Genomic DNA, 19,081 nt, shown 5'->3' with positions numbered 1-19,081 from the left:
TTCCTTACCTTTATTGCCAAACATTTTGAGTTTACTGACATGATTTGCCTTTATATCCTCCTATTCAGTCCTCAACTATGCTTTAAATTTTTTTTGAATTTATTGGGGTCACATTGGTTAATAAAATTATATAGGTTTCAGATGTACAATTCTATAATACATCATATGTATATTGTGTTGTCTGTTCTTTACCCCAAATCAAGTTTCCTTCTATCACCATTTATCTTCTTCAGCCTCCCCCTCACCCCCTTTCCTTTTGTAATCACTATAGTGACACATGTCTGTCTGAGTTTTTTTTTCTTTCTTAATCCCTTCACCTTTTTCACCTGACTGTATCCTTGTATGCACCACTCTGTTAAAATTGTCAACTATTTGACCTCATTGCAAAATTAAACATTATTGATTTCTTTTTCTTTTAGCAGTTAAAATTTTTAGATCAAAAATTTACATGCAGTTTTAACAGTCAAATAGTATGCTGCAAAGTTATTAGAAAAAGAGAAGTTCTGTTCTTTACATCTTATAATGCGTGATTTCTACAACCCAGAGGCAACCACTTGCAACCTCTTTTATTATTTCTTCTGGTATTTACTACCTTATATCTAAATTAACACGTTACACTGATTTTGTACACGTACATCAATTTCCTTACGGTTTCCTCCAGTTTTTCATCTTTCCTATTCTTTGGATCTATTTGGATGTGCATTCTGTTTTTAAATTTAAAATTCTACTTTTTTGTTCACATACTAATTTTTTAAAAAGTATATTTTATTGATTATGTTGTTGCAACAGTTCCACTTTTTTTCCCCCTTTGCTCCCCTCCGCCCAGTACCTCCCTCCCTCCAGCAATCCTACCCCCTTTAGTTTATGTCTATGGGTCATGCATATAAGTTCCATGGCTTCACCCTTTCCTATATTATTTTTTTAAGTTAATTAATTTATTTTTATAACAATAAAAAATAACAATTTCTCCCTCTCAGACTTAAGACCCTTTGTCATCTTATAAAGGACAGTGGGCGAAGGTCTCATGCTCCTCATCCTACCTACCCTTGGGTCCATGTACTAATTTTTAAATTTTATGTTTAATAGAGCATTTTTTGAATTTTATTTTCAATTACTAAAGATTGGCAATGCATTTTTCTTACGTTAGATTAAAAAATAATAGCACATATTGAAAAAATGAAATTTCATTCTCTCTTTTCCAACAGTACTCTCATGCACTCTTTTTCTTTCAGCCTCACTGGTCATCTTACTCATTCTTGAACATGCCAAGCATGATTCTATATTCTGGCCTTTGTGTACCTGCCCCTTCTGAATGGAACATCCCTGTTAGGGACTGAATATTTGTGTTTCCCCAAAATTTATTTCAAAACGTATCCCCCAGTGAAATGGTATCAGGAGTGGGGCCTTTAGAGGTAGCCAGGATTAGATGAGGTCATAAGGGTTTGTCCTCATGAATGGGATTTACTATGCTTATAAAAGTAGAGAGAGCTTGCTTTCTCTTTGCTCTCTGCCATGTGATGATGATACAAGAAGACAGCCATCTAGGAACCAGGAAGCATGTCCTTACTAGACACTGAACCACGAAGCTTTTCTTTTATATTTTTTCCAAGAGTTTTACAGTTTTAGCTCTTATATTTAGATTTTTCATCCCTTCTGGGTTAATTTTTGTGAATGGTATAAGGTAAAGGTCATTTTCACTCTTTTGCATATAGATACCAAGTCTTCCCAGCACCATTGTTAAAAAGACTGTCCTTTTTCCATTTGAATGGTCTTGGTAGCCTTTATTGCACTTCATTGGGCCATATGTACAAGGGTTTATTTTTTGACTATTCTGTTTCATTGGCCTATATGTCTGTCTTATGATAGTACCACACTGTTTGATTACTGTACCTTTGTGTAGCAAGTTTTGAAATTACGAAGTGTGACTCCTTCAACATTGTTTCTCTTTTTCAGGATTGTTTTGATTATTTGGGGTTCCTTGGGTTCCATATATTGAATAAATTTTAGGATGGGTTTTGGCAAAAAAAGTTGTTGGTATTTTGATAGGAATCACAGCGAATCTTTAGATCACTTTGGGTATTATTGACATTTTAGGAATAAATCTTTAATTCGTGAACATGGGATGTTTGCCATATGTTTATGTGTTCTTTAAATCTTTTTCAGCAGTGTTTTCTAGTTTTCAGTGAAAAAGTCTTTTGTTTTTTTATTAAGTTTACTCCTAATCTATTTTTTTATGCCATTGTAAATAGAATTTTAAATTTCTTTTTAGAGTTATTTATTATTAATGTGTAGAAACCATTAAGTCTTTTTGTGTGTTATTTAATATATTACATTATTGAATCACTTCATCTTTTGTCCGTATTTCCCTGGCAGTCAAATATTTGAACTGAACTCCAATGGAAACTAAAAATCAGAAAAAACATAATCTCTGATTTGAGTCCAGTATTGAATTTTTATTTAATTTTTGTTAATCAAATTAAGGTTTAAGCTTATCTAAGTGTACTAATTGGAAATTATAGATCTGTAAAAATACCAGCAAATTAAAATAACCTTTGAAAAAAATTTTGTTTGAACTCTTGATATTATTAAAACGTTTTGGAAATGATATTTTTTGAAGTTTAATTTATTGCTCGTAGCTCTTACTGTGCTTTATTGATGCTTCTCTAGAAGTTGCTGGATATGTTTTTTACATTTGGGGGCAGGATATGCAGTTGAATACACTTTATAGATGATTTTTTTTTGCTTTTTTTTTTTTTTTTATTCACAGGCCACAGAAACACTATTTAGAATGGGTGTAGCAAGAGGAACCATCACAACGTTAAGAAATGGAGAAGTAAGATGAGAATTTTGATATAATTATTAGTTTTTAATTCATAGAATGCCATTTTAAAATGTGGTGTATTCTATGATGCTGTATGTAACAAATTGAGAAATACCTGTTGTACATAACAGTAAGTGAATCGGACCTAAAAATCTATTTTAAATAAGTCAGTGACATTGGAACTTGATCTTGGGCTGAAAGTGAATTGCCGAGCCTTTAATCTTTTCGTTATCAACTGTGTTTATGCTTAAAATAAAATGACATTTTATTTAATAACTTCTGCAAATATATTTTTTTTAATGAAATAATACTATACCTTTCCCTTTTTTCCTATTTTATGTGCTACGGATCTGGTACTTCTTACTTAGGATAAAATAATTGAAACTGTTGACATTTATTACAGAAAAGAGAGTTAGAAGGACAGGGTTGGGGAGAAGAAGAGAGTGAGTGGGGGGAGAGAGAAATTGAAATTAGTCTGCTCTTTCTCGTAGTTGAGGCTCAATTAGGATACAGATTCTAAGTTTTGACTTTTGTAAATGTTTCTAGTAATTCTTAAAAAACAATTCTACCACCTGAAATAAATTTCCATTCAAAATTATTACCAGTATAATTACCACTCTGCTTAATAAAATATATGGGTTGATATATCTGCTTGTTAGGTGAAAATGTACAATCATTTGGAAATCATATACTTTTAAATGGCAAGTCACTTTGGTATTAATTAGTAATATATTTTTTGGTATGAAAACTTAAGTGAGCCCTTTGTATTCTTAACAAACTGCACTGCGTGGTGCCATTTTAAGAAAACAGTCTTATTAATAAAGTCAGACATGCTATCTGTCTAGATTGTGTCAAAATGAATTTCAGATTTTAGTTCTTCCTATGTATTTTCTCATGGGGGAAATGAACTTTTGAACTCTTATCTTCCGTAATAAGAAGGTTGGGAAAATATATGCAAAGCAGTTTTATTAGCAATCTTATGAGCACACCAACATATATGTGGGGAAGTAGTTAAAGCAGCTGGCTTTTGATCCATTTCTCCCCCAGCCTGCTACAGGTGACTAACCTGGTTAATAGGTGTTAATGTTGGACAAAGTTTTTAAGCACTGTGACCTTCAGTTTCTAAAATGAGATTGTAACTGTAAGTTGCAAATTTTTTTCCTTTATATTTTAAGACGCCTAAGAATAGAATGTGTCTTCTATTCAGTGTTACCTCATACTCATCATTTACTATTTTTCACATTCCAACAACTCTAAAATTATGAGGCTTCTTATAAGTCTGTGATATTTTAGAGTTGATAATATATGATAATATTTTGTACTTAAAAAAATACAGAGTGACATATAGTAAATATTCAGTAAGTCGTAGCTAGAATAGGCCACTAATTAGTTTTAATTATTTGATTTTTGAAAGTAGAGAATTAAAACAAAACAAAACAAATACAATATATTATTGAATATGTGTATGCAAGTGCCATACACATATTGGAAATGATGGTGGGCTCAGTGTTATATAATATGGTTCCTGTCTTTAGAGGAGCTACGCTCTGCTGAGGAAACAATTGTATTATATCAATACTTAAAAAGAAGTCTGGAGAGAGTAGTTTAGGCGGAGTCTGGAAGTAATTGGAATCCAGATTCCACTTGGAATCTGCTAAATTTTAGTATAAAGGTAATAATAGAGCGTTTGGGAGTATGAAATAGACTAAAAGGTTAACAGTATGATGGGTTATTTAAAACAGAAGCTGCGATGACCATATTTATCATAATGGAAAATTTTTGAGGTGCTCAGTGAGGAGAGGGACAGGGAGTTTACTTGTCTTAGGGCATTTAAAAAATTGTTTTAGCCCATTACCGCAAAATTATCTGTTATGCAGGGATTAATAAGTAACTCCATGACAATTATATCAGGTAGGAGGAATAAAGACTGGTATATCCAAATTACAAAAATAATAAATTTGTCATCTGGATGCATGATGACACTGAGCTTTACTAGAATACCCTTCCCTGTATTCCGTCACTAAGCATTTATCTGGACATTGCTGCTTGGGCGTTGTAAGAAATATTATTGAAACCAGAAATCATGGTACCCTTCTCTAAAAGTAGGAAGGTAGTTTTTGAAAAAAGTTTGAAACTTACTTTACAAATTATAATGAATCATTGGAGGGTTTAAACAAAAAAGTGATATATTATCTTTTATAATCATCATAACTCTACAAGGGAATAATTATTATGCCCATTTTATAGGTAAATCAAGGCTCAGGGAAGTTAGACATTTCACCTATGATCAAACAGCCAGTTAAAGGGGAGAGCTGGTATTTGAACCTGAGTGTGACTCCAAAACCTTTTCATTCTGCCATATAATGTAATCTCCTTCAAATGTAATTCACTTACTTAGATTAGAATTTTCTAATCATTCAATTGTCCTGTAGTTTGACAATTGGAAATTAGATTAGTAGTTAATACTCTGAGATTATGTAATTAGCCAGATTTTAATGCATTCTAATTATCACTATTATCTTTTCATATGCATAATGTATGACTTAAAATGAATAGAAAAAAACACCGACCCTTCACAATTCTATTTTGTGACTAAATGCTTAACCATGTTGATGTGTTCTTTGTACAGTCCTGTATATGGGCTAGCTGAATTTTCGTATTTCAGTAAGTTGCATAACTTAAAAATAGATAATTTTCTGGGTAGACATTTTAAAATGTGTTTATTTGTGGGGGCTTACTTGTAAAATTATCACTGTTGTAAATAGTTATTGAATGTGTTTGTCCCCAAAATTATATTTTTATAATTTCTTCAGGAAAGATATGATTCTGTTTTCAGCTTTTCTAGAATTTATGCACAGGGTGAAACAAGTACTTTGTTAAAAGGTAAAGTTACTCTTAAATTTTTGTATTTTAAAAATTATCTGCTTTTTCTTTACATAACTTGAATCCCAATTAAGCTATTAAATTAATTTCTATTAAATTATTCTTAATTCAGAGTTTTGAAGAGAACAAAGTTTAGCACTTCTTTACCACAGGAAGGTAGGATTTCAAACTCAGTCTTAATGAAATCCACTGCCTTCTGTTTATCAGCTGGCACTATCCAGTTCTGACAGTAATAGCAAGGAATCAATGAGTGTAATGAAGAAGCTAAATGACTTTCTATAGCCAGCAAATTGATTCACCTATTGTATCTATTAATTTTTAATTTTGTGAATTTTTAAAATATCAGGCACACCTATTTTCATCTTTTAAAAATGTTTTGTTTTCACACCTATGTCTCTAGCATTGTATTTGAAATTTTGGAGGAATTCATGAATGGAAAGAAAAAAATCATTGTTTATTCAGCAAGTATTTTTTGAGTACTTCCTCTGTTTCTGGCATTGTTTATGTGCCTGTGATCCATTAGTAAGCAAAACAGAACAATATTCTTATTTTGGGGGAGCTTATATTCTAGCCCATTAATAATTTATGTTTTAATTATGGAAGAAAATAGATACATACAAAGCAACTAGATAGTAAATACAATGATAAAGCTTCAAAAGATGGTATGAGCAAGTATATGGTTTAAAAGTAGAAGTTATATAAATAATGAAGGAAGAAACAAGCAATTAAGGTAGGGTCAAGTTAGTTCAGAAGATTTCTTAGGCACATCCTAAACTGGGCCTTGAGGGAATTTATAAGCATAATTGAAGGAGAGGTCAAAAGGCATTGCCAGCCCTGGTGAGGTAGCTCAGTTGGTTAGAGCATCATCCTGATAGGTTGTGGGTTTGATCCCTGTCAGGGATCAAATGAATGATGATGCAACCAATGAATGCATCATCAGTAAGTGGAACAAGAAGTCAGTGTTCTCTCTCTTCTCTCTCTCTCTCTCTCTCTCTCTCTCTCTCTCTCTCTCTCTCTCTCTCTCTCTGTCCCTCTCTCTGACTTCTTTCCTCTCTCTCTAAAATCAATAAAAAAAAATTTTTTTTACAAAGGCATTGCCAGTTAGGAGAAACAATACAAAAAGGAGCATATTGAGAGATAGGGAGACATATCTTGATGTAGAATCTAAAAGGAAAGGGGAAGAGGTTGTGGTGTTGAAGGGAAGTAACAGTTGTTGAGTGCCTTTCCCAGGTACTTTATATAGTCAGTTCATTTTTACATCAGACAACTTTCCGTTTTAGATACTTTTATCACCGTTTTTCACAAAAGTGATATTTGAGGTTCAAGAGAGTAGTTTTTGTAAATATCATACTTCCCTGAGAATTTGCAATATAAATGCTTAAACTGATTAAACTTGTGATAGAATCAAGAATTAATACTTTCTTTCTCCCCGGGGGAGTAGTCAGCCTGGTGTGGTGGAAAGGGCACTCACTAGTCTGCATGCCAGATGACCTGGGTTTTCTTCAGTCTTTACTGGCTGTGTGATCTTGAACAATTAACTTCTCTTAACTTCAGATTCATACTTCAGAAAATCAGTTGACCAGATGGTCTTTAAGGTCCTGTATAGCTTTAACATTTTTTACTTGTAGGCAGCTTTGTATACCCTTTCTTTTTCTGCCGTTTTCAACCTTGCTTGTGCATGAGAATTGCACATGGCGCTCTGCATGACTATAGGGGTATGGGCTCCATCCCCCAAGACTTCATCCATTAGGTTTAGTCTAGGACCCCAGTATCTATAGTTATGAAAACACCCACTGATTTTAATGCTTAGCAACTGTTGTATTGCTTTAGAGAAATGCCTTTCAATCTTATGTCTTTTTCTGAACTCAAGGAATGTACAATTTGAAAAAGACAAAGCACATAAAGAAATTTGAAGTGTATCTGAAAATTGTGTATATATAAACTAGAGCTCAGTAGCATGGATTGTTGCTGTTTGGGAAAGGTGGATGTAGGATGTGACCCACTATCCTTTTTTTTTATGTTGCTACATAGTATTAGGTATTCTGCATGTTTTGTTAGAATGGAAACCTTTTTTTGCTTTTTTGGAGCATGCTTTATAAGTATTGAATAATTATAGAATATTTAGTTTTAATATGATTGCTAAAATGAGGGAAGTAGAATCTCTGTTATGGATTTCTGTTTCTCCAGGCTTAGCACCTACCTAGCATAAGATAAGTTGCACCTGCTAAGCATATAATAAAGATTTCAGTGTATATATGTTAGTTGAACAAGTAATAGATTTATTTAGAAAGAATTTATGTGGCAAAAATTACTTTCATTTAATGAGCTGTCAGCTTAAGATAAATATAATCATAGGTATCTTTATAGATTTGTATGTATACATATAAATACTAGGGCTATTTTATTTCAAAGTCATGAAGTTTGTAAAATGGTATATTTTTTGACATCAATTTTTTTCATAAATTAAGGAATATTCAGATACTTAAATTTACATATTTGAGATTCACTTTCGTTCATGAAGTTAATACTTTTCCATTAGCAATTAATTTTTATTATCTTTTAAATTTTTATTGAATTTATTGGGGTGACTTTTATTAGTAAAATTACATAGGTTTCAAGTGTACAGTTCTATAATACATCATCTGTGTAATGTATTCTGTTGACTATCCAAAGTCAAGTCTCTTTCTGTCATAATTTATCCTAACTTTACCCTCTTTTACCTCCCCCACCCCCTTTCCTTCTTGGAATCATCACATTGTTGTTTGTGTCTATCATGAAGTTAATTGATTATTCAGATATTAAGATACATTTCCAACATTGTTGAGATTATATTAAAGTCATATTCAGTTTAATATAATACTTAAAGTATTTTCTTTCTTCTTTTTGAATATTAATTCTTTATATAAGGAAACCTAGAAATAATTGTAATACATTTATGTTTTTAAATAGAATCTGTTTTTTTCTTAGTTATAATTATTATTTTTTACCATTTCTCTTTTAATATCATCTCAGAAAATATATGTCTTTAATAGGTGAAGTGTTAGTATTTCAAATAGTGAAGTATCCGAGGCCTGGTGGTTAATAGAATGCCACTAACTAGTAGCTTGTGAAGTCTAATTAAATGAGCAAATACTTACTGAGAGCATCTTAAAGGCAGATGTGACACATGGTACTGGAATCAGATAGAGTGTCCCTTTTCTTTTCTTTCTTTCTTAAGTATTGAGCTCCAGGCACTATATTAGTGCTGGGCTTTTAACTGTATATAAAACTAAAATGGTTTCTTCTCTTAGGAAGCTTTATAGTCTGGTGGTTGAGTCCATAGCCTGCTACTTGGACTTGCCACTCAGTATCTCCTTCTGTAAATGGGATAAAAGTGTCCACTTCATGTGAGAAATAAATTAAAGAATATGTATAAAGCAGCTAGCTTCATGCCTGGCACAAAGTAAATCTTTTTAAGTTTAGCCTATACCAAATAATAACTATGTTTTATTTAATTAAATATAAAGGGTTTTTTTGTTTGTTTGTTTAAATTAGAGTGAGTGTAGGGAGACCTTGGAATTGTGATTATTTATAACAGTGTGTGAACTGAGGCTTGGTAGTGAAAAACACACTTTAGATATTTTGAGGGTCAATGGCTGTGTTAATAGCAGTGTTATTGGTACTTTTGAATTATCATTTCCTTCCTATGGAACTACAGATATTTAGGTCACCATGTATTGTCAGTGCCCTCTGCTGTCTAGTGCCAATAGCCCAGTAACATACAGAGTATATGTTTAGTTACATACTTGATCATGATTTTGTTTCTACATATAGAATAAACATAGCAGGAAGAAGTGCAATGTTAGAGAAAAACTGACATGTACAAACAAACACAAGAATCTTATTTAAAAACAGGGTAAAGTCATTTCATAATGAAAACTAAGTTCTGATCATTGCAAGGTTTAGCTGGGCAAAAGTCCCACTAGTCTCTCTGAGAATGGTGAGGCCCTGGCCTTTCAGAAATGCAGACCAAGGCTCAGGTGATTCTGTCAAGAAAAGCTGGATTATCTCTTCTGCAATGAAACCTCTGATTTATGTATTGTGTTTTTAACAGGAAGAAAATATTAACATGCTTTTACACATGTCCATTGCCATTGAAATATACTCTGTTAATATATTATCTTCCTCCCAAATCCCCATTTCATCTGAGGAAAAAGAAAAAAGAACTTGCACCACTCTGGTTGTTCCCAAATAACTCAAGTTCTATTATTTTTGATTCTGGGAGTGATTTCTAAATTGTATGTTTATTGATATGCTATACAAATAGTTATTAGGATTTAGCCCAGAAAAGTTATTACAATGTTTTTCCTCTCAAGCAGAAGGTAGAATAATAGCTTTTTAAGAAAGCTATATATATATGGAAAATGGATAGTATCCAGAAAAGGAGAGAAGAAATAAGTATGGAAAAGTATCTAAACAGAAAGATTAAGGCCCACGGAATTTTTATAACAAGCAAGTTATATGGAAGAAAGTTGCAAACCTATTTCTGATGAAATAGGAAATTATCTCTTGACTTGAGCTGCTGGTCATTATTTCAGAGTGATGAAACATTAAAAGAGGCTTCAAAGAAGTTGGGGAATTGCTACCTTGCTCATTTAAATAAAGTTGTTTTTCTTAATGGCCATCAACCTGCATGGTATAGATACTGAACTGCCAGAGGCAGAAGACCAGTCCAAGTAACATCTTGATATATATTTTTTCAGTTTTCCAATTCGATGAATCAAAACAACATGTTACATTTTGGCAGGTACTTAGAAGATTTAGAGTCCATGCCAGAATTGCATTATAAAACACTGAGCTTCATAACTTGTATTTTATTCTTGCTGAAATATTTTATCTTTGTCACTAAATCTGCTTTAAATGACTCATCATGTTATATGCTGTGGGATTTCATACTCCTGGTGAACAAATTGAGTTTATTTGGAAAATTCTCGTGCAGACAAAGGCGGCCAAGGGTCAATGTGAAGTTTTAAAAATATCATATCACAATGTTTAAGCTTGGTGGTCTTGTCTGTACCAACTCTGTACGTGCCTTTCTATATGAGATAATTATCTTTTGAATGCCCTTATTTTCTTCATAATAGTAACTCTTTTGATTTAAATAAAAAAATAAATGTTCCACAGTTTTGTCCTTAAACAAAATAATATCTGGACAATATCTGGCTAACTATGGAACACTTAGGTTTTATTTTTAAAAAATTGGAAGGGCTCTTAAGATAAACATCACTTTATTTTGATTCTAATAAGAAGAGCATTAGGCCAAGAAAGCAATTATTTCCACATGGGTAAGGCCAGTCCCAACTACTTCTCATACATCAACTGCTCACCAAATTTAAACTTGCTTACCTTGGTTTCTATAGCTAAATGTGGTTGAATGCATTAGAAAATGCAGTCTTAACTTAAAAATATTTCACATACACACATATAGAAAATACCTCATTGTGTAAAGCATACTAAAGGAATTTTGTGTATAATGTTCAGTAGCAAGTAATTTAAACTTTTTTGAATTACCCAAGAAACTTAATTTTACATACACACATATGTATCATTAGTATCATTTTGTTTATACATCTTTTTCTTTGTTGACTCTTGACTGTGTTCTTAATAGGTGAGTTTTCTATGTAGCAACAAGAATTGCTGGTGGTGGTTGAATGGGGATGTGGCAGATAAGAAAGGAGAGGATTTGTATTGTGATGTGGCTGATTATTCCAGTGATCAGCCCTGATCCTAAAGCTGTCAAATGAATTACTTCACTGCTATCACTCAGGAAATTTCAAGTATTTTTAAAGCTGTGTATCAGGAATTAGGAACAAAGAACAGATATATTCTTTATTATAGCACAATCTAAGATTTGCTTTATGTGAAAATTTTCTATATATAGAATTATACAGTATGTAGTCTTTCATGTCTGACTTCTTTTACTTAACATGTTTTTAAGGTTCATCATACCAGTTTTCTTTCTCATGATTGAATAGTATTCCATTATATGGATAATGTTTACCCTATCTATTAACTAGTTAATGAACATTTGAATTATTTCTAGTTTTTGGCTATTATGCATACTTGTGTAAGCATTTACATAGAAGTCTTTGTGTTGACATATGTTTAAATGTGTCTTGGCTTGATACCTAATAGGGGAATTACTAGATTATATGGGTAACTTTTTAAGAAAGTGTGGCTGTAACATTTTACATTCACATTGTCAATGGACAGGCATCCAGTTTGTCACCATTTTTGCCTACATTTGGTATTATCAGTCTTTTTGATTATGGACATTCTAGATATATATTGTGATATCTATCTCATTGTGGTTGTAATTTGCATTTCCCTAATGACTAATGATGTTGGCTATCTTTTTGTGTGTGTGCTTATTAGTCATTTGTATACCTTTGATGAAATGTCTAGAAATTCTGGATAACAAATCTCTTATTAAATATATTTTGAAAATATCTTTTTTAAGGCCCATGGCCTGTCTTTCTATTTTCTAAGTAGTACTTTTCTGAAAAGAAAAGGTTCTAAATTTTGATAAAGTTCCATACATTAATTTTTTTGTATCATATCTAAGAATTTTTTTTCTAACCCTGGGTCACAAAGATTTTCATGTTTTTTTTTCCTAGAAATTTTATGATTTTTGATTTTTTTATGTAGATATGTGATCCATTTTGTGTTGATTTCTGCGTATAAGGTGAGACAGAGATTCACCTATTTATTTTGCATATGCATATCCAATTGTACTAGCAGCGTTTGTTGAAAAAAGAGTCTTCTTTGCCTATTGAATTAACTTCGTCAAAAATCAGTTGACCATAGAAGTTAGAGTTGATTTCTGGAGATTTTGTGATTCTAGTTTTGCTAACATGGAGGAAGCACAGTCTCTTCCACTGGTTACAACTAAAAACCCTGAACAGAATACATAAAGCAACCATCTGAGATCTCTATAAAGAGTAAATTATTGCAAGAGGTTTGGGGAAGGAGGTCAAAAAGTGTGACTGATACCATTGAGTTTCCTGTTCTCCCCGACCCACCCACCATCCTTTATCTTCTGATTTGGATTCCATAGAATCCCCTATTCTTGATCTACACAATGGGTTCAGACAGAAAAAGCTCTGAAATTCCTTCTTCCTCTGTATATGGTCCTAGAACTGGAAAGGAGGGCCCGTTCATGAAGTAGACTGTGCAGAAAATTCCCATTTTCTTTTTATGTTATGTATTTTGGTTTTATTCTGGTTGGGACTGGAGGCAGGTTCCCATCAGGAGGCTACCCCCTGGCTGCAGTGGTAGCTATGCAGCCATTTAACACTGAATGATAATCTGTCTCTGACCAGAGAAATTGCAAAAGGGGCTTCTATAGTCCAAGAAGTGTGGGGAGAATATCTGTTAATTTGTCCTCCTTTCTTTCTCACCACTTCATGCTTGGGACAAATGTAGTTTCAGGAAATGTGCAATGGTATGCGAGTCAGAAACCCAGTGTAGGCAGAGGATCAAGGAAAGGGGCCTGGGAGATAGAGTGTGGGAAAAAGCATGGAGAGGCAGGATGTAGAGAAAAGATGACCTAAATAAATCTGTGTGTGAAGTCTGAAGCTCACCCCTGAGCGGAACATATGTGAAACTCCTTTGCGGAACCCTAATAAAGGCTTTGAGAACTGAACTATAGCATAGACCGCTCCCTTAGGTGGCACATATGGGGATATACAGAATAGCACTGAAAAGACTTGGGAAACTGAAAATGATATTGAAACCACAGCCCATAGAAGGTCGGTCAGGTCAGGACTTGTGTTTGGAACCTACCAGGGTTGATTGCCTACAACCATGACAATAGCACAAAAACAATAACAATTCAATTTTCCAGAGGATGAAAAGCTGTTAACATGATCAATAGTGTCATAATACAAGTCTGTAGGGTACAATCTTAAAATAATTGGCATACCGAGAACCAGGGAAATTATAACGAATTGTAGGAAAAACAATAATCAACAGATGCCAATCCTGAGATGATCTCTATTTTAGAATTATAATAAAAAGTGCAAGCACTTTTGGCATGAATGGAAAGACTGAAGTTCTCAGTAAAGAAAAAGAAACCAAATTCAAATTTTCAGACAGAAAATTAAAACAATAAATATTAATATCAAATATTTAAAAAGCTAAAAATTCACTAGATGACTTCAGTAGCAGAGTACAGAAGATAGGGAAAAAAAGTGACGTTGAAGAAAGCCCAATAGGAATTGTGAGAAAAAGACTGAAATATAAAGAACAAAGATCGAGAACCTGAAGGACAATAGCAAAGGTTTAACATTTGTGTCTTAAATGTTTTACAAGAGAAGTCAGAGAATTTGTGCAGAAAAATAAAACACATGAAAAAAATGGCTGAAAACTTTGAAATTTGGTGAAAGACATACATTTACACATTCAAAAGCTCAATGAACCCCCTCCCTCCCCCCACAACACACACACAAGGCTCAGTAATGTATGATTCTATTTATACGACATTCTACAAAAGCCAAAACTATAGGATGGGCGATCAGGCACTAGAAGTTGAAGAGAGTTTGATTACAGAAGGACTAAATGAGGGAATATATTTGGTGATGTAACTATTCTGTATAATAGTATTGGTGTTGGGTACCCAACTCTATGAATTTCTCAAAACCCATAAAACTGTACACCTTAAAGAGCAAATTTTATTTTATGTAAATTGAGACAAAAATAGCGATTAAAACAAAAGATGTGTATTGAAAGACAATAACGCTCAGAACACTCTTATTCTTTAATTTCTCCTGGACTGTTGAAGATTAAGGAGGTTAGTTCTATAGATTATTTTTTTCCTTAGGCTTCTTTTAGAATCTTTTTCTTTATTTTTAATTTTCTCTGGTTTGAAAATGATATGCCTAGGTGTGATTTGTTTGGTATTTATCCTGTGTAGTGTTTTCTGAGCTTGCTGAAATTATTTGGTGCCTGGCATTAATTTGGGAATATTCTCAGTCATTGTTTCAGATATTTCTTCTGTTCCTTTCTTCTTATGATATTCCCATTACACATATGTTACACCTTTTGTAGTTGTTCATAGTCCTTGGATATTCCGTTCTTCTTAATTCTGTTCTCTTTTCAGTTTTGGAGGCTTCTACTAATGTATCCTTTAGCTCAGAGATTCTTTCCTCAGCCATGTCATCTACTAATAAGCCCATCAAAGGCATTCTTTACCTCTAGCATTTCTTTTTGGTTATTTCTTAAAATTTCCATCCATCTGCTTGCATTGCTCATCTGTTTTTGCATGTTGCCTATTTATCCATTAGAGCCCTTAGCATATTAAACATAGTTGTTTTAAATTCCTGGTCTGATAATTGCACCATCTGTGCCGTATCTGGTTTTGATGCTTGTTTTGTCTCTTCATACTGTGTTTTTTGCCATTTAGTATGTTTTGTTTGCCCTGGCTGGTTTAGCTCAGTGGATTGAGCATCGGCCTGCGAGCTAAGTGTCGCTGGTTCGATCTTCCAGTCAGGGTACATCAGAGAAGGAAAACTCTGACTCCAAAAAACCTCCGCTGCCTTGCGGCATACCTCTTCAGGGGAAAGGCTAAGGGAGTAAACCCCGACAGAAAATCCGGAGCCGGAGTCCCTAAGGCGGTTTGACGTTGTAGTCAACACCGGCAACTCCTGCGGCGCACCTGAACCCAAGCTGTATCGACTCCGTCTTTCCCTTGGACCCTTCAGCTGCGAAGAGAGGGGGGGTCTGCTGCATGGGCAACAGCAGACCCTCCATATCACCCTGCCCAGGCTCTGTAGCTTCAGCTTCACTGGAGAGGACACTCCAGCGTCATCGCAAGATGTCGATTTAACACGGGAGGAGACAGATACCGTGTCACTCCCGAGTCGGACTGCACAGCCATTCTCGGCGGTGCAGATAGACTCTTAAGAAGCTACACCATCGTCTCTCGAGACGGACGGCTGCCGACGACGAGTATGTTTTGTAATTTTTTTCTTGATATATGGACATGATATACTGGATAAAAGGAACTGCTGTAATAGGGCTAGTAATGTGCTGGTGGAGTATAGGGGGAGGGGAAGCATTCTATAGTCCTATGATTAAGTCTCAGTCTCTTAGTGAGCCTATGCCTCTGGACTGTGAACCTCAGAGGAGCTTGTTTTATTTTATTTTTGTCTTTCTAATTAGGTGCCAGAGGATGACTCAAGTGAATTGGAGCTGGGTATTTCCCTTCCCCCAGGACAGTTAGGCTCTGATAATACCCCTGAGGGTTTAGGTTTGGTTAACTAGTTTCTCCTGAGGGCAGGTCTTGTTAAAAGCAGAGTGTTCTGGTTTGTTTCAACATGGTTCCTTGTCCTTTCCTTCTGCTTGGAGGCACAGGGGATTTTTCTCTGAAATTCATTGTGAGAACCTTGTCAACTTCTGAGAGGTAAAACCCATAAAAGTGTGATGCCCCCCCCCCCCCCCCATGACTGGGTTTCCCTGGAGTTTTTAACTTTCAGACTTGTCCACACTAAAGCTTCAATGATTCATTCAATTGCAGTTGAGGTTTTCCTACACTGGCCCTGGTTTCTGTGGTTTCCGGCTTAGGTAAGCCATGGCCCCTGTACTTGCCAGTCAGTTTCTTCTGTCTTGGGAGCAGAGGTTTGCCCTGTATCCTGACCTCTTATAGATCCAAGAAGAGATGTCGGATTTTTTAGTTCATCCAGCTTTTTACTTGTTAGGGTGGAATGGCATGTGAAACTAGAAGTCTCTAGATTCTTTTAGGAGAACCGAATCCTTGTACTCAATATTTCTGTATGATGTTGAAGTCTTTTTTAGTTCATTTTGCACAAAGGTGACATTTTTTTCTAAAGAGAGGTTTGGTAACATGGAGTACATTTGAAATGGGGGTATTAAGCCTTGATATCCTCAATAAGAAAGAATTTGAAAAGAATTTGCCAAAAATAAAGATGTAGAATAGAATTTTGAATATGTAAATCTATTTAGCAGTGTTAAAATGAAGCCTTTGTTTACTGTCTTTCCATGCAAACTTTGTAAATTTACATGTCCAAATGAAAAGTATATATGTGTTGTATTTTCTATTAACAGTAGATATACACAATGTATCCGTCGTCGGCAGCCATCCGTCTCGAGAGACGATGGTGTAGCTTCTCAAGAGTCCATCTGCACCGCCGAGAATGGCCATGCAGTCTGACTCGGGAGTGACACGGTATCTGTCTCCTCCCGTGTCGAATCGACATCTTGTGATGACGCTGGAGCGTCCTCTCCAGTGAAGCCGAAGCTACAGAGCCTGGGCAGGGTGATATGGAGGGTCTGCTGTTGCCCATGCAGCAGACCCCCCCTCTCTTCGCAGCTGAAGGGTCCAAGGGAAAGACGGAGTCAATACAGCTTGGTTTCAGGTGCGCCGCAAGAGTTGCCGGTGTTGACTGCAACGTCAAACCGCCTTAGGGACTCCGGCTCCGGATTTTCTGTCGGGGTTTACTCCCTTAGCCTTTCCCCTGAAGAGGTATGCCGCAAGGCAGCGGAGGTTTTTTGGAGTCAGAGTTTTCCTTCTCTGATGTGCCCTGACTGGAAGATCGAACCAGCGACACTTAGCTCGCAGGCCGACGCTCAATCCACTGAGCCAAACCAGCCAGGGTTACACAATGTATACTTTGTGACTTATATGCTATTTTTAAAAATATTCTATATTCAAATTAGGAGGATTAGAAGCCACAATGCTGTATTGTATGTGTGTTTAAATTAAGCTTATGGTTTCTTGTTCATTGCTCAGAAGGTTGTGTTTTATGAAATTGAAAACAAGTTGGATTAGGTGGAGGACTGCAGACTCTAATAGGTCTTGTGGCTCTGACAGCTAGTTTAAAGTGTCATTTATCTTGTGTTTGAAAAATACTGATTTTGCTTTGTGAGGAACCATCTTTAGCTTTGGTTTTCACAGGTTCTGTCAAGGCTACTTTGTCAGGTATAGTTAGTATTTTTAGTATTTTTTAAAAAGCACTTTTGCATTATATTTTCACCTAAATGGTAAGTAGAAGAAAACCCTTGAAAAGAAAGTCGTTATATACTAGATAAAATCTTTTCTATAATTTTCTTAAATATGGTTTATTATTAAGGCACAAATATAAATTAACATTTTAAATAAATCAAATTTACCTGACAGGTAAGAACTAGTTGCTTCCATAGAATTATGGTACAAGGAGATGGCCTCGTCTTGAGGAGGCAAAAACCCGACTTCCCAGCCTGTGACCACCTCTTCTATCTCCACCACTGACAAAGAAAAGGATCAAGATGTTCACTTACCTCACAGAACGCCAAAAAGCATATGGTAATAGCTAGCTGTACTGTGCCAAAAGATAAGGAAAGATTCAAAAGCAAGTGAATATTTGTTGAAAACAAACTGTGCCTTTTCCATTTCTTCTCCTTTCATATTCAAATCCTGTTCCTTCCTCCTTGAGACCCATCTCAGTTGTTACCTCTTCTGTGAAGAGTGCTTGCTTTCTTTTATTTTTCCTTTCTCTGAAATATCACATCACAGTATTTTTACGCTCTAACATCCTTCAGTATTTACTGCATTTACATTTGTTACTTAGTTTCTTTCCTTATGTTTCCTGCTAGAGTTTAAGATCTCTATGGACACTTTTTATGTCTGATTTTTCTTTGCGTTCTGGATAGCATTTTGTATGTAATCCCAATTTATATTCTGTGAGTTAATGGGAGACCAATTGACAATCAATTAAGAGGAAAAAACAACTGTATGTTTGTTTAAGTTACGGTTTCTTGTTCACTGCTAAGTGATATTGGGTAGAAGGTTGTTCCATACAGGCATAACGTTAGAGATATTGTGGATTTGGTTCCAAAAAACTGCAATAATATGAATATTGTAATCAAGTGAGTCATAATGTTTATACTGGTAGAGGGTGTTGCCTTCGATTTGTAAAAAAAACATAACATATAAAGTGCAGTATAGTGAACTGCAATGAAGCAAGGTAAGCCCTGTAATAATTGTATATGCCTGTTATGATAAAATGATTAAAATGGTAGCACCTTACTTAGGGTGCTGTGAATAGTAAGTGATGAAAAATATGTGTTGATGGGTAGGAATTTGTATCTCCTTAAATCTCCAGCTCTTAGCAATATGGCAGATGTAATTTCTATGTGCTTTTCTGTTTTTGTGGTGTTTGATTATTAAAACAATTGATTTTAATGTTACTGTGATAGGAATAGCTGAAGGTACTTTGCATAACTTACCATACTTACTGATTATTTTACTTAATGAAGATTAGATATGCTTTAGAAAATATGTTTATTATTTTGTTTTTAAACTCTGCTGTAGACACAGGGGAATGTAATGATAAATAAGAC

At 34.6% G+C, this 19,081-nt stretch overlaps 1 protein-coding gene across 2 annotated transcripts in view; it reads left to right on the top strand.

Moving 5' to 3' along the window:
* The window catches only part of TMEM135 (transmembrane protein 135), a 237,959-nt gene that overhangs the window by 92,263 nt on the left and 126,615 nt on the right, over positions 1-19,081 (top strand). The window contains exon 5 of one of the 2 annotated variants that reach the window (XM_090265752.1): positions 2,768-2,833. The exons of the other annotated variant lie outside the window; for it this stretch is intronic. Coding sequence (XP_090121878.1) covers positions 2,768-2,833 — 66 coding nt within the window. The remainder of the gene's footprint in view (positions 1-2,767; positions 2,834-19,081) is intronic. 2 annotated transcript variants of the gene reach the window in all.

This window comes from Furipterus horrens, unplaced genomic scaffold (assembly GCF_987537825.1).
Source record: "Furipterus horrens unplaced genomic scaffold, mFurHor1.1.pri manual_scaffold_2, whole genome shotgun sequence".
Lineage (NCBI taxonomy): Eukaryota > Metazoa > Chordata > Mammalia > Chiroptera > Furipteridae > Furipterus > Furipterus horrens.
This window is presented reverse-complemented; position numbering and strand designations above follow the sequence as displayed.